The 15,896-nt window shown below is 49.5% G+C and overlaps 2 protein-coding genes across 2 annotated transcripts; one reads left to right on the top strand and one right to left on the bottom strand.

Moving 5' to 3' along the window:
* Positions 1-378: 378 nt before the first annotated feature.
* On the bottom strand, positions 379-1,788 carry Prr30 (proline rich 30). The gene has a single exon (XM_027424396.2). The coding sequence runs from the start codon at positions 1,786-1,788 to the stop codon at positions 586-588; it is 1,203 nt and encodes a 400-aa protein (XP_027280197.1). The 3' UTR covers positions 379-585.
* Positions 1,789-9,643: 7,855 nt separating this feature from the next.
* Positions 9,644-13,538, top strand: Tcf23 (transcription factor 23). Its single transcript, XM_027424492.2, has 3 exons — positions 9,644-9,856; positions 10,914-11,156; positions 13,359-13,538. The coding sequence occupies exons 1-3, from the start codon at positions 9,644-9,646 to the stop codon at positions 13,536-13,538; spliced, it is 636 nt and encodes a 211-aa protein (XP_027280293.1).
* The last annotated feature ends 2,358 nt before the right edge of the window (positions 13,539-15,896 follow it).

The following is a 15,896-nucleotide window of genomic DNA, read 5'->3' as shown; positions in this document are numbered from 1 at the left end:
CCTTCTGAGGGAGCCTTCCGGTCTGAGTGGGATTCCTGCGTTGGCCTGAGGATGAGTTGCTATCAGTGTCTTTCCCTATGAGGAAAACGGTCTGCTGCCTGTCAACTGACTGTCCCCTGAGGAATGGGCCCAGTGGCCTAATCTTTGATTCCAATTATCTGTCAACAGACTTGAATTAAACATGAGAAGGGCCTTTCAGAGGCCTCTAAGCACCTCAGGTATCGAGTATATGGCACTTGCTGTCTTTGAGATTTCTTTCCCTCCAGCCTTGTTGGGGACTGGCCTTATTCTATAGCTGTCGATTCCATCCTGTGGGTGCAGTAGGACACAAACCCGAGATTCTCAGGGTTAGGCTTTATTGGATACACTGAAGGCTGAATGGGGTCCCGGGTGCCTCCGGTCCTCTTCAACCAGGGGAGAGCAGACTCCACAAGGGGTTCCCAGGGTTCAAGGCTGGAGAACACACCTGGCCCCCTGCCAGCCAGCCCTTCAAGGTGTTTCTGTGGCTTCCCAAGGTCTGAGACGACCTGGTAGGGAGGGTAGGGTTTGGAGGGGGTGTTCCAGAGGGTCTGCGCTGCTCTGGAATTAAGATGGCGACTTTCGAAGAGTAGATTCTGGAGACCTCTTTGGGGCAGGAGAAGGCCTGGGCTTTGGGAGGGCAGTGGCCTGTCTTGGTGCCTGAGGTGGAGGCCTGGAACACTGGTTGGATTTTGGTGGTTGGAGGCCTGCAGACCTGAGGCTCCCGACTTGGGAGAGTGTCCCGGTGACTTGAGCTGCTGGTGCCTGGGTTGCCGGAGTTTGACTCCTGAGGACCTCTCCCTGAGGTCTTACTCCCCGCCGCTTTTTTTCTGGCAGCAAATGCAAGGCCTTGGCCTGGCCCCGAGGCAAGCGGAGGCCGAAGCCGATGCCTATGCGGAGAGGCCCAGAATCCTGGCCCTGGGTGCAAGGCATTAGTAGTTGAGGGAAGGCAACCAGCCGCGGCCCTGTCTTGTACTTGGGGATGGGGCAAGATGGGGTGCGGGGCTGGAGGCACACTAGACAAACGGGATACTCTACGACTGGGGCCTGGTGGGTTGGGCCTAGCCACAGGCGCTGCAGAAACAGCAGCTGCAGGTCTCGTGCAATTCTGCGGTGCCCCACATGGACGACTAGGGCTCGGGCGAGGGCCCCTGGGTCCTTGAATTCTGCAGGGTCCACCTTGCTTGCCACGCATCCCCCTGCCTCCCCAGGGGACCTGGTGTTTCTGGATTGAGGCCACTGCCATGTTTGTTTGTTACTGGGAATCCCTCGAGTAGGTGAGCTGGGGCTGGGGGAAGTGATCGTGGGACTATGAACGTCCTGGAGGTGGGAAGGAGACTGGCAAGGGCCAGGAGGGGAATTTTGTACCTGGGAAAGAGAAGAGGAGCAGCGGGTAAGAGGAGGAGACAGACAGAGCTGGTAGTTGGGGGAAGCGGATGAGTGTGGAGAGGGAAGACAAGTGTAGTTTTGATTAAAGAAAGTGGGGGAACTAGGGAGAGACGAAGAGTATGGGAGAGGAACAAAGTCAGAATTTGAGTCAGAAGAGAAGAAGTGAGAGCCAGGAGAATGGGGCTGTGGCAGAGTAGAGAAGGGGAAATAGGCCTGTGTGGGAGAGGGCAAAGGAAGGTGGGAAGGAGGGAGGGACTGGTGGGGGGAGAGAGATGCTAAGTTGGATAGAGGGGAGTCCAGGAACTGTGAGAGGACCTGAGGGGGACACCCTGGCGGCACTGTGTTCTGTAGCAGCGCCTGGCCCTTGTTTTGAGGCAACATTGCCTTGAATCCAGGAAAAAAGTGGGTGGGGCAACAAGACCAGTGATTAGAGACCTAACAAGTCAGTGTGGGGATCTCTGAGGCCAGTTGTGGCTGGTACACAAGACTTCCTTCTGCCCTGGCCTGGCTGCTGCCTAGTTTTGCTACAGGCGTCAACAGCAGGCCAAGGGGACACGAAGCCCCTTCTACTTGGCTCTGGTGTGCTCAGTCCAGAGCTTGTATCTAAGCTTGGCTCTTCACTGTTTCTTAGCCATTTGCTAGGGATGTACAGAAATGGGGAATGAGAGCTGCCCCTTGGGAGCCGAGGGACAGTGGTAGCTTTGTGGGTGGAACCCGGAGGAAGACACAGTCTGTAGGACCTGCGGAGAAAAAGACAGAGGTCAAGGTGTTGGAATGACTGGTCCACTTCTGGACTCTGTTTCGGGCGCTCAGTTCCAGTGTGAACTCATCAAGACCCCAGATGTGAGGTCTTCGAAGAGAGCTTGCCTAGCATGCATGAAGTCCTGGTGTTGATCCCCAACTGCACAGAAATGTGACATGCTGACACAAGCCTGTAATCCCAGCAGGGACACAAGGAAATCAAGGCCAGCCAGCCTGGGTTATATGAATCTCTCAAAATAACAACAAAGACACTAGCTGTTCATCACCTTTGAAGTCAGAAAACCTGGCAAAAATGCTCCAGAGAAGGCAAAAGAGTGAAGCAGATTGGAAAGATAGAGGATAGGATAGAGTCAAGAGAGGCAGCTTAGGGTGTAGGGACCAAGATGAGAAAGGAACGGAGGATATTGTGCAGTGAGTTTTACCAAAGTGGATTCCTTCCGCTGCTTCGCAAGACACGTCATCAAATAGGGGACCTGGGAAAGAAAGCAGAGTCACAAAACAGTCTGTCGGTCTCCCCCCTCCGCCTACAACCTCTGACCCCCTCAACAGACCCTGACCCAGAATTCCAGTCTGAGAGGTGCGCTCCGTCTGTTTTCAGCCGGAGATCTTCTGTGGTACAGGCTTTTGCCTTTCTATCCCTGACACACAGATTTTGTAACCATCCTGACTTCCTGGCATACTGACTTCCCCTGACCTCTTGTCACCCTTCAGACTGGTCTCTCTCTCACTCAGCCTGGCCTCGGCTGGGATGATTGTCAGACACAGTGGCAGCAACAGTATAGTGAGCTGGTAAAAAGACTCCAAAAGACTGAGGCTTTGCCTAAGGGGTGGCGTTGCCGCCCCCCAGTGGGAGCTGAGGGGCTCTTTCCCTGGAAGTAGCTCTAACATCAAAAACCTATGTCACAGAGGTCATAATGACATCATGGGTTCTGTCCTCCCCCCCCTCCCCCCTCCCCCTCCCCCCAATGCTCTGGATCTTTCTCTCAGGGACTGCACCAAGGCTGTTTTGGTAAAATTGTCAAGTAGACAGAATTGTTGGATACACACCCACAAACCTAGCTCTGCCTCTTCCCCTGATCACTCCCCAGGGGTCTGAGCCTTCCAGCATCCTCCTTGGCTTCCTTTCCAGGAAAGTAGCTGTGTTCCATAGCCTGTTGTCCTTGGGATATTACTATATGTTTTAATAGCTGTTTTTAAAGATGTTATTTATTTAGATGTGTGTGTTTCTGCCTGTGTACATGTATGTCGTTTGTGTTCACGTGCTTGTGAAGGCCTAAAGAGGGTGTCGGATCTCCTGGAGCTAGAGTTTTAGTTAGACAGTAGTAGTGGTGAGTTGCATGAACTCCAGTCCCCTGCAAGAGTCCCCAGTGCTCGTCACTACTGAGCCCTCTCTCCAGTCCTTGCTTTTATTCTTTTATTCATTGTATGTGCATGGACACTCACATGGCATAGCACATATGTGGAAGCCAAAGGACAGTTGGTTCCCTTCTTCCACCCTGTAGGTCCTGGGAACCAAACTCTAGTCATCAAGCTTGATAGCCTCCAGGATCCACCTGTCTCTATCCCCGAGTGCTGGGGGCTTAGAGACGTGAGTCTCCAAGTCCAGGTTTAATGTGGGATCCCAGTTCATGCTTTGTTTTGTTTTTGGTTTTTCGAGACAGGGTTTTTTTATCTGCTGAGCTGTCTTGCTGGCCCTAATATTTTTTTATTGTCACTTTTTTGGTGCTCTGAAGCATTGCCACCCCAAATAATGCACCATAACAAAATTAGGAGTGAGTAAGAGGCATGACTTATGTAAAACTGGGGAAGGTGAGGCTGGGAAGATGGTAAAGCGCTTGTACAAGCATGAACTGGAGCTGGGCAGTGGTGGCACACACCTTTAATCCCAGCACTCGGAGGCAGAGGCAGGCGGATCTCTGTGAGTTCAAGACCAGCCTGGTCTACAAGAGCTAGTTCCAGGACAACTTCCAAGCCACAGAGAAACCCTGTCTTGAAAAACCAAAAACAAAACAAAACAAAGCATGAACTGGGATCCCACATTAAACCTGGACTTGGAGACTCACGTCTCTAAGCCCCCAGCACTCGGGGATAGAGACAGGTGGATCCTGGAGGCTTGTTGGCCAGCCACCCTAGCTGAAATGGTGAACTCCAGGTTTAGTAAGAAACTCCATAAGTACAAATAAGGGGACTGCAATATGTACAAACACCCGACACCTCTGAGCTTTGCATGCACATAGGGCAAATGCACCCTTTCCTCCGTACTTCTCCCCTGTACACACATGCACACAATGCGGGAAGGGCACTTTTAAAAGGGCCTGTGGAGAAATAGCAAGCTCTTAAAAACTTCAGCCATATCAGTTTTAGGAAGGAAGGAATATAGAAGTTGAGGTCTCACCACCAGGACTAAGACTTGACTTTCAGCACAAAACCCTACAAAAAGCTGGGCGTTGGTGGCGCATGCCTTTAATCCCAGCACTCGGGAGGCAGAGGCAGGCGGATCTCTGTGAGTTCGAGACCAGCCTGATCTACAAGAGCTAGTTCCAGGACAGCCTCCAAAGCCACAGAGAAACCCTGTCTAGAAAAACCAAAAAAACAAACAAAAAAAACAAACCTACAAAAACCCAGATAAACTGGGCTATTTGGTTACCTCACTATTTAAGACTTTTTGGAAAGTGTTCATGTTCAGGGATATGAGGACCATTATTTAAGATTGTTCTTATTATAATATTTGCTGTCTTTTGATATTCATAATGAATCCTAGTCAACCATACATGAATTTATGCTACCATGATGTCTATTGGAGGACCCATAGTCACCACAACAATGGAAACTTATATTCAGAAGATCAAACCAGGTGATTAGAAGGACACAAATTTCAGCCCTATTTACTGACCTTGAGGGAGGAGAGAGGAACTTGACTCTGAATTAAGTCACCAATGGCCAATAGTGTAATCACTGTGCCTGTATGATGGAATCTTCATTAAAATAAAAAAACCCTAAAAATAGGGTTCAATGAACCTCTGGGTCGGTGATCTCATGGAGGTGCTAGATGGATGGATGGTGTGCCCAGAGAGGGCAAGGAAACTGGGCATCCCTCCACGTTACCTTGCCCTCCACATCTCTTCCCTTTGCCCGCTCCTGGATTCTATCCTTTATGACAAAAGAGAAAGTCTAAGGAAGCAATAAGCCTGAGTTCTGTGAGATGCTCTGTCAGACGACAGAGGAAGTCATGGGAACTTCTGATTGACAGGTGGTTACTTAGAAGTGCAGGTGGCCCATGACTCAAAGCTGTAATCTGACGATCCTTTGGGGTCTGTCCCTTTGATCTATGGGTACATGGTGCTGGAATTTCCCTGAATTGTTGGACACCCAATTGGTGTCTGGAGAATTGGAGAAGCTATGTCAGAAAACACCCCATAGTTGGTTACGGAAACATCAGAAGGAACAGAACTTCTCACTGTGAGAAGTGAGGGAAACTCCAGTTCACACTGACTCAGGTTCACACTGACCCTGCTTCTCTTATTTTGTGTTATAATTACTGTTATTAAAATATTATTGAGTACGGTGGGCAGTAGTGACACATGCCTTTAATCCCAGCACTTGGGAGGCAGCAGCAGGTAGATCTCTGTGAATTCAAGACCAGCCTGGTCTCCAGAGCGAGTGCCAGGACAGCCAAGGCTTCACAGAGAAACCCTGTCTTGGAAAACAAAATGTTGAGCAAGTGAAAGGAAGTCCCCTAAACATTTGGCATCCAGGTTGTAATGCAGTTGTTTTAGTTCACTGGTCATTTCCTGTTGTAGATATTATCAGCCACATACTCTTCCCACCCAAATTCCTCCAACTCCAGACTTGAGAACATCATGTTCTATTTCTTGTAAACGTTCTACTCTGAAACCTGCAGAGAGTTATTGAGAGGATGGATGAATAAGCTAAATGTAGTTGGCCAAGAGCATTTGACCCTGTCACCCTTCCTTCCCTTTTATATCTTGTTTTTATGTGTGTGGGAGGGAGAGTGAGGTGCACGTGTGGTCAGAGGACAGCTTCGAGGAGTCAGGAATCACTTTCCGCCTCTTCCCCTTCACAAAGTGCCTTCATATTTATTACTGAGCCAAATCAACTTACTCTTGTAGAGCAGATAAACACCAACTCAGGTTCATATATATATATATATATATATATATATATATATATATATATATACTTTTTAAAAAAGATTCCTTTATCATGTATGCAGTGTTCTGCCTACCTGTATAGCAGAAGAGGGCCTCCGATCCCACTATAGATGGTTGTGAGCCACCATGTAGTTGCTGGGAATTGAACACTGGACCTCTGGAAGAGGAGGTAGTGCTCTTAACCACTGAGCCATCTCTCTAGAGCCTCAATTCAAGTTCTTAATTAATGCCCAAATCTCCTAAAGTGGGAACTTTCAGCTTTACCTGGTAGGATTGCTCGTTGGCTGAAAACAACTGTGGTACCATGACGTGTAAACCTTTACAGGCCCACCCTGGCTGGCTGTCCTTAAGTGTCACCTCTCATAGAGACACCTTATTTTCTTATCAGTTTACATAAGAATCCTTTGATGGCTGGGCGTTGGTGGCGCACGTCTTTAATCCCAGCACTCGGGAGGCAGAGGCAGGCGGATCTCTGTGAGTTCCTGGCCAGCCTGGTCTCCAGAGCGAGTGCCAGGATAGGCTACAAAACTACACAGAGAAACCCTGTCTCAAAAAAACAAACAAAAAAGAATCCTTTGATGAACTGATGGCTTTGATGAACTGATGGCTTTTGCTTTTGTTTCTTGGCCAGAAATCACTTGATTCTGAAACTGCTGGGAGAAGACATGTTGAAAAACCAAATGCACAGCCCACGGTAGCAGAGGAAGGAATAGCCTATCCTGTTGTTTTGTTTTGTGTTGTTATTTTGTTTTGTTTCTCAAGACAGGGTTTCTCTGTGTAGTCTTGGCTGTCCTGGAACTCACTCTGTAGACCAGGCTGGCCTCCATAACTCTGTAGACCAGGCTGGCCTCCATAACTCTGTAGACCAGGCTGGCCTCCATAACTCTGACCACCAGTCTCACCCTGCTCTTACTCACTGTGTCTTTTAGATGCTGTATTCTTTTCTTTGTTTTTCCTTCCTTCCTTGCTCTTTGTTGTGTCTCCTCCTTTCCTCCTCCTCCTGCTCCTCCCCTTCTTTGTGGGGAAGATATTCCTAGGCTGTCCTGAAACACACTGTGTAGCTCAGGCTGCCCCCAAATTGAGGCAATCTTCTGCTTGCCCTTTTCTTTCTGACTGTCTGCCTTCCTTCATTCTTTCCCTTCTTTAAACAGAGCCTCACACTCTATAGCGCACACTGGGAATCATACTCAAGGCCTCAAACACTCTCAGCAAACACTGTCACACGCACATTTCTCAGCCTGTGACACTGCTTTTCACTGGGTAGCTCCTCCACTGAAGATGTGTATCTGAGGTAGAAGTCTGAGAGGCTGCAAGTTTTCATGACTGTGACTTTGCAGCCCTCCCAAGGGGTGAGCACTGACAGTAGAGGAGCCTTTTGAAGGTGTCCAGGCTGCCTAATTCCGAAAACATACTTAGGTACAGTCCTTTTCCTGCTGCTGGCTTTAATACTTTTTCCCTCCCTACACTGTGTCCTTAAAGTTAGTGAATCCTACCAGGATTGGCAAAGTTGGCGTGAGACCTGTCTCCTTTCCTGATGGGTGAGTTCCTGTGGAGAGAAAGGACTCCTGTGTGATCAGGGCTGTTGTGGAATCTCTGTAAATCTAGCTCTGGCAAGATTCAACTTCTAAAGGGCTCTGAATGGATGCTTCTGGAAGAAGGCCCTTCTAGGAAAGAAACGATTGCATTGAAAGCTAAGAACTTTCCCTTCATCCCACAGCACCTCTAGCCCCACTGCTTCCTAGATTTGACATTGTCCTGTAATCCCAGCAGCACTTGGTAGATGAGGCAGCAGGACTGGTGCGTGTTCAAGGCCAGCTTAAAGGATGTAACAAGTTTCTGACCATCCAAGACTGTACAGCAAAACATTATCAAAAAGAAGGCAAAGCAAAGTACAACAGTCAAGTTATTTCATCTCCCCACATCACAGTTTCCCCCATCAGAAACAAGTTCCAGAAGGCTTTCTGGAACTTAACTGACCAGCTGGCCCAGCCTAATCAGCAAGCCCAGGTCCCAGTGAGAGAGACTGTCTGAAAATGTGTGTGGGGAAGTGATGTGATTATATTTTAATTAAAAATGTTTAAATGAAGGCTGGAGAGATGGCTCAGAGGTTAAGAGCACTGGCTGTTCTTCCAGAGGTCCTGAGTTCAATTCCCAGCAACCACATGGTGGCTCACAACTGTCTGTAAGGAGATTGGGTGCCCTCTGCTGGCCTGGAGGCAGACATTCAGACAGAATACTGTATACATAATAAATAAATCTTTTTTTTTTCCTTCAGTTTTTGAGACAGGGTTTCTCTGTGTAGCTTTGGAGCCTATCCTGGCATTCGCTCTGGAGACCAGGCTGGCCTAGAACTCACAGAGATCCGCCTGTCTCTGCCTCCCAAGTGCTGGGATTAAAGGTGTGCGCCACCAACGCCTGGCTAATAAATAAATCTTTAAAAAATGTTTAAATGAGGTAGACAACACCTGAGGAAAGACACTGGAAGTTGACCTCTTAACCCCACATGCTTGTGCACACAGGTACACACACATGCACACACACACACACACACACACACACACACACACACACACACACGCACAAGCGTGTGCTCTCTTTTCTTTATGGTTGCTCTGGAGAATAAATAAGATATTCATATAAACTGCAGATGCATCTAGTGTGCTAGGAACATCAAAGTGTTATTAGGATATTAGCCAGGTTGTGGACCTGCCAATCAAGCAGGGATACAGGTTGTTGGCAGGACATAGCAGAGCCCTAAAGATGGCATCATTCTCCTGGAATCCTGGGAACAAAGCACCACATTTGAATTGGGAAGCATGTTTGAGGGGTGGGGAGTAGCACCTTGTCACACGCTTTTTGTGGGAGGAAGAAAGGCCACTGTGAGATATATATTGACAGTTTCTGACTCAAAGGCTGGAGACCCAGAGCTCCAAACCTGAAGCAGTAGGTCCATTAGAGGATTACTGTGTTAGGGTCAGTCATAGCATGGAAGGGCACTCTCCTCTTAGCCCTCTTCTGGCCTTCTTAGCATGGGTCTTGTCCTAGGCTCAGCCACTCCCGGCATGCAGCACCCCCACCTCTTAGCTGGGATGGGAGGCAGGCGGAGGCTATTTGCGGGGGCTGTGCCGGGTGGGCAGTTTTCCCAGAGCTAGGAGTGAAGGATTGAGTTGGCGCCGTCTTCTTCAGATACAGACTCTGCAGGCTGGATGGCCAGCCTGTCCAGGCTAGCTTGAGTCCAAGGGCTCCCTCAGGCTTTGGATTACTGCTCTAGGGGCTATAGCCCCAGACTTCAAGAGAGTGGCATGTCACAGCAGGCCACAGGGGTACCGGTCATGCCAAGAGCAGGGCATGGCCAGACTAAGGCCAAAGCACTTCTAGGCACTGACAGGAAGAGGATCCGCCTCAGCAGGACAAGGCAGGACCTATGGGACGACACTAGCTGGAGTAATCACAGATCGAGCAGAGCCACCTCTGCCCCTCGAGGGACCAGAGCTAAGGGAACAGCTCATGGCAGGGTAAGGACATGAGGAGGGACTAGAGGAGGGAACTGGGGAAGGAAGGGTTTAGAGGGCAGTGAGACGCCATCTCTAAGGGCAAAGCCCCAGTTGGTATTTGATGGCTCCGCCCAAGAGCAGGGTGCTGGCTCCTTAGACCCATGGTACCATGCTGAGGTGGGCAGGACAGGTCAGAGCTCCATTGAGCACATCTCAGAGAGTTGATCTAACTAATTTCTATTGAGAAACTCAGGCCCCAACGAGGGATGTGAATTGCCTAATATCTCTGACCAGTCGCCATCAGCAGGGGACCTGGACTGAGTTTTTTGTTATTTATTTGTTTATTTATTTTTGAGGCAGAGTCTAATGTAGCCCAGACTGGCCTCAAACTTCCTCTGTAGCCTAGAACTTAGACATCTTATTTTTTGCCTCCACATTCCAAGTGCCAAGAGTGTGTGTCAGCACACACGGTTTATGCTGTGATAGGAACTGAACCCTGGGCCTCATGCATGCTTGGTAAATAGTCCAATTGAGCTACATCCCCAGCCCAGGACTGTGTGTTTTGACCCTTGGTGCAGAGTCTTTCTCTTTTTACCATGGCAACCTCTTCATCTCAGGACCTAGTTGAGTCAAAAGTCAGCTAAGCAGGGGCATGGGGCTCTGTGGTTCTTGTGGTCCCCAGGGTACCCTGACAAGCAGGATCCAGACTTGGTAGTGGAACAGATGTTGGTGGAATAGTAGAGAGAACATGGGACTCTTGGGTTCTGAGCCAAGTGTTGCCACCTTCCTGTCATCTGATCCCAGCCCAGGCCTTCCTTCATTTGTATTATAAGGCATGGTTTAAAACTAGTGAGTCCCATTAGCTCCAGAAGATGACACGGGACTAATGGGCCCTTAGAAGTCAAGGTCAAATAGGCATGGTGGTGTACCCCTACAATCCCAGCATTTGAGAAGTAGAAGCAGGAGGATCCCAAATTCAAGGTCATACTGGGATGCATGAAACTGTACCAATAATAGCAACAATAACAGGGTTAGATGGGACTCTGGGTCTGATGCACTCAAGGGGCCCTTTCTGCAGAGCGAAGCCAGCCCTGAGAATGCAGCTCGGGAGCGAACCCGGGTGAGGACGCTGCGCCAGGCCTTTTTGGCCCTGCAGGCTGCTCTGCCCGCTGTACCACCTGATACTAAGCTTTCCAAGTTGGATGTGCTGGTGCTGGCCACGAGCTACATAGCCCACCTCACCCGGACCCTCGGCCATGAGCTGCCTGGTCCTGCCTGGCCGCCCTTCCTGCGTGGTCTCCGGTACTTACACCCGCTCAAGGTAGGTCACTGGCCTAGGGCCTTGGTGGGGAACCTTGGGGAGGGAATGGGAATTGGGGTCATTTTCTTCCTGTTCTCTCAGGAGGACCGAGGCTGGCTCTTGTGGTGAAATGGTGACCTGGGAGTGTGTGCATGGCACTGTGATTGCTTCAGGAGGCGGGAAAGCATTCTGAGATTCTTGGTGTCTGGGGAAGAGAGGAGTGGGTTCCTGGCTAAGGCCCAGAACCCAGGAGAGTCATCCATCTCCAAGCAGCTTCCCCCCCTCCAGTAGCGCCTGCCTTTCTGCTCCCACTACTGCTGCTGCAGACATCTGCTGTTTGGGAGAACAACATCCTAAAACCACAGTGCTCTCGAAGCACCCAGATTGGAGGGCTTCCAGCATGCACCATGCCAAGCCCATACCCAGTTTTCTTGCACCACAGGAAGTGAGGAAGGAGCCGGCCATCTCTACTGGAGTACAAAATGAATGAAAAGTATCGTTAACAATAATTATGAATGAAAAGGGTAATTAACAATAACCACACAGCAGTAACAGCCACAGTGACTGGACGCTAAAGATAAGCCAGAGGCTGAGTTCAGAGCTTTAGAGCATTCTTATCTCTTGGCCCTGCAAGAACCAAAGGAAGATTTACAGAGGAGGGCAGGAGACCCGAGGGCAGGGAGGGCAATGGGCCGGGTTCAGTTTGAACTGACTGCAGACCTCTCCATCTTGGCCACCACCAAAGGCCCCAAGGCACTTCAAAGGACCCTATGTAGAGTGTGTACTGTGAGGCAGGTATGGTGGGCCACATTCGTAGTCCCAGTACTCCAAAAACCAAGGCAGGAGGATTGCAAGCAAGTTCCAGTCTGGCAATGTAACAAACAAACAAAAACGAACTTGCAGTATTATAAAGGAACAAGGGAGGGGGGATTGAACTCAGGACTTGGAGCATTCTGGCCAAGCACTCTATCAACCGAGTCACATGTTGACTTTATTTTTTATGATGGACACTTTTTTTTTAAAAGATTTTATTTATTTATTATGTATACAACATTCTGTTTCCATGTATATCTGCACACCGGAAGAGGGCACCAGATCTCATAACGGATGGTTGTGAGCCACCATGTGGTTGCTGGGAATTGAACTCAGGATCTCTGGAAGAGCAGTCAGTGCTCTTAACCTCTGAGCCATCTCTCCAGCCCCCCCCCCTTTTATTTTTTATTTTTCGAGACAGGGTTTCTCTGTGGCTTTGGAGGCTGTCCTGGAACTAGCTCTTGTAGATCAGGCTGGTCTCGAACTCACAGAGATCCGCCTGCCTCTGCCTCCCGAGTGCTGGGATTAAAGGCGTGTGCCGCCAATGCCTGGCATGATGGACACTTTTTATCGTCTCTTTCTCATACGTACCGTTCTTCTGAAATGTCTTGAAACTTAGGTGCTTGTTTCTTGAGAATATAGCTGAAATACAAACTTCTGAGATTAAATGGGGTCAGTCTAAAGTGGTAAAGGTAGCACTGGACACAGGGCCATAGGGTAACACAGCAAGGTTCTTATCTGTTAAACGGTGGTGGGTATAAAGCCCATGTGAGCAGTAAACAAACAAAGGATGTGCTGATGAGCAAACAGAAGAGGGGGGGGGAGAAGACAGCCTAGGTCTAGAACTCTGCAGATAGTGAAGAAAAGCACTATGCCCCCTAGCGGGGTTGATAGAGAAGACAGACCGAGCAGAGCAATCCTTGCCTGTTCATTCATTATCTGTTTATATATTTATTTTTCAAGACAAGGTTTCTCTGTGTGGGTTTTTCTGTGTGTAGCCCTGGCTGTCCTGGAACTCACTCTATAGACTCACAAAGATCCACCTGCCTCTGCCTCCCGAATGCTGGGATTAAAGGTGTGTGCCACCACTGCCCAGCTATCCTTGCATTTTCTAAAACCTCCCTTGATCCCTAAGGGAAGACCTTGATATCCTTGCAGGATGTGAGCTGAAGAACCCAATCCTCATTCCCTTCTATGTCTCCTACTGCCTTACCCAGAGCACCTGCCTACCTCTTCCTCAACCAAGTCCTGCTCTTCTTAAGGTCCTCGCTGCCCTCAGTGGACTCCTCCTGTGCCTCTGTCTAAAGCTGTGATATTCAAACAGGGGGTGCCTGTTTAAGGTGATAATGGTTCTGGGCTATTCGGGGCCACAGTATCTGTACTAACCACTCCCCATTTGTGTCTTTTCAGAAGTGGCCCATGCGATCTCGTCTTTACGCAGGAGGCTTGGGATGCTCCAGCCTTGATTCCACTCCAGCCACTGCTGCCAGTCAGAGAACCAGGGATGAAGAGGTGGGGGCCCAGGTCTCTGTGGCCACAGATATTCTCCTTCTCTCTGATCCAGTATCTCCATCTCCTGGTAACAAATGACCAGCACACTCTCAGACTGTGACTCTCACTAAAGGATCTGTTTTTTCCCCTGACTCTCAGCCTTTGAACTTGACTCAGGCTCAGCTTTCAAGTTCAGGCTCCACTTCCAGCAGGGCGGAAGAAGCAATGGTGGCGACAATGGTAGAGACTTCTGAGGGAACCCAGGATGAAGATAAGGCTTGGCTCTTATAAGGGGACATTCCTGGCACTTCTACGGTAGTGACAGGAATTGAAAGAGCAAAGTGTTTGACATGGATCTAAGTCAAGTTAGGGAATCACATTCCCCTTTCTTTCCTAGGCCTCTTCACACAACAAGACAGAAATTACCCTGCTGGCACAGGTGGGGAAGGCTAGCAAAGCTGCAGCCCCGGGTGCTCATGCGCATATAGGGGAACATGAAGGGCTTTTGGTAGCAGTGAGTGTGAACATCTCTAGGTCACAAGGTAACAAACTAGAGAGGAAACTGAAGAATGGAGGGTGATTTTTTTAATTTGCCCTCCAAGGTTCTTATCCAACATCAAAGAGGCAGAGTTTAGGGTCCTTGTCCCTGGATTATGGTCTCTCCAGTTGCCCCCCATCAACACATCCCCCCGACGGGGGCCCTGCATCCTTTCATATTTTCTTTCCTAGCATGAGCTCTATCTAGAGACGAAGCCATCACACTTACATGGTTGACATTCCAGGGGAACTTAGCTAGTCCTAACTGTCTGAGGGGAGATCATTTTATCCCAAAGGCATCTCGACTTTCACTCAATGAGGCAGCCATTCACAGCCCTGCCTACAAAGGACATTGTCGGTACACTCAGCTATCCCCTTAAAGGGCCTAAAACGAAGCATGTATGTCTTTCTCATGGGATGACAACCACAATGTTCATTTCTGTTATGTTAGAAACCTCACCTCAAGGGGATACAAGACAAGGTGGGCTTTAACATGTTCTCTATGCCATCATGGATTGGGGATTCACCACAGGCATTGACATCCCAGGCTCACCCAGAGTCCTGGTAGAGGGTGCCAAAAATTTGCTAGAGCTTTGTAATATTTGTCCTTGGCCCTGAAGAAATAATTGGAGGACAAAGCACACAATGAGATGGGTCTTCCAAGTCAGGTGTAGTTTCAGATTGGGCCCTGAGGTCTAGACATGGAAGAACAGCCTTCCTGACAAACTTCAGTATCTGAGGCCAACTAGAATCCCAACAGGGCGATCGGGCAGGCTAGAAGGGACTGGGTCTGCTCCTCCATAGGGCTGACCAGGGGAAAGGGGGTTGGGGGGGAGGTGACTCAGCGAGCTGTGGTGGAGCTAGAAGACACAGAACGTCCCAGACTGAGCTGCATGGACGGGGAGAACAGCTGGGCTGTGGCTGGGAGCCATTGCAGAAGGCTTCAGCCAAGGCCAAACACATAAATCTGCCTGGTCCCACATTTCTGCTAGGAGACCCTGAGAACTTGTACAGAGCTGATGCGGGCAGCTGGACGGGGCCAGGCAGGGGCAGAGACCAGGTGTGGGAGGGCAAGAACAGCATTCTTCACAAGACCATAAAAGTCCAGCCCTGGGGGTTCTATTTTTAAAACCAAATAGCACCATCTCCCTGGTTGAGCTGAAGGGTGGTAAAAAAGGCGTGTCCATGATTTCCTCCCAGTCAGTGGCATATGATTGGTCTTTGGGCAGGCAGGGAATTGGCTTTGGGTTTGTGCTGGGAGTCCCCTCACAGCCTAGAGCATCTTCCAGTGATTGGGTAGAGTTTGATTTAGAGCTATCAGTGTGCACCCTGTCCAGACTCAAGCTTTGGCCTCACTGTGACAAACCTCTCAGGGCTGAACACGTAACAGCACCCTGGTGGAGAAGACTAAGAGGATAAAATTGGTAGAGGATTGGGTTAAAGAGAGCAAGCCTATCAGGAGGAGTTGGGTTTTTGTTTTGTTTTTGATGTGGCTCACCGTGTAGCCCAGGCTGGCTTTGAACTTGAAATCCTTCTGCCTCAGCAGGGATGATGAGTTTACAGGCCTGTACCTCCCTCCCCAACTAGGACATGTTTCTAAGACTGCTTCCAGGGAATATGGTTTTCTTAGTGACCAGGACAGTCACTTGGCACAGTCTCCCTGGGAGTTAGAGGGGCTGGTAATGGGGATGGAAGCCAAAGGAAGACCCAGGACATGACTGGAGCCTTGCCCTCCCTAAGGCACACAGTGCTGCTCTTGAGAGATATCAGCCTGGGGACTGGAGTCTGTAAGCCAAACAGAACCAGGAATGAACCCCTTTGTCCACGGCAGAAGAAAAGCACCTGTTGACTGGGAGACCTGAGGTCACCGGTGCTGGACACATGGCGGATAAGAGCAGTTAGAGACCATAGAAGGAGGTG

This window comes from Cricetulus griseus, chromosome 7 (genome assembly GCF_003668045.3).
Source record: "Cricetulus griseus strain 17A/GY chromosome 7, alternate assembly CriGri-PICRH-1.0, whole genome shotgun sequence".
Lineage (NCBI taxonomy): Eukaryota > Metazoa > Chordata > Mammalia > Rodentia > Cricetidae > Cricetulus > Cricetulus griseus.
The sequence above is the reverse complement of the archived record's forward strand: the minus strand, read 5'-3'. Positions and strand labels throughout refer to the sequence as shown.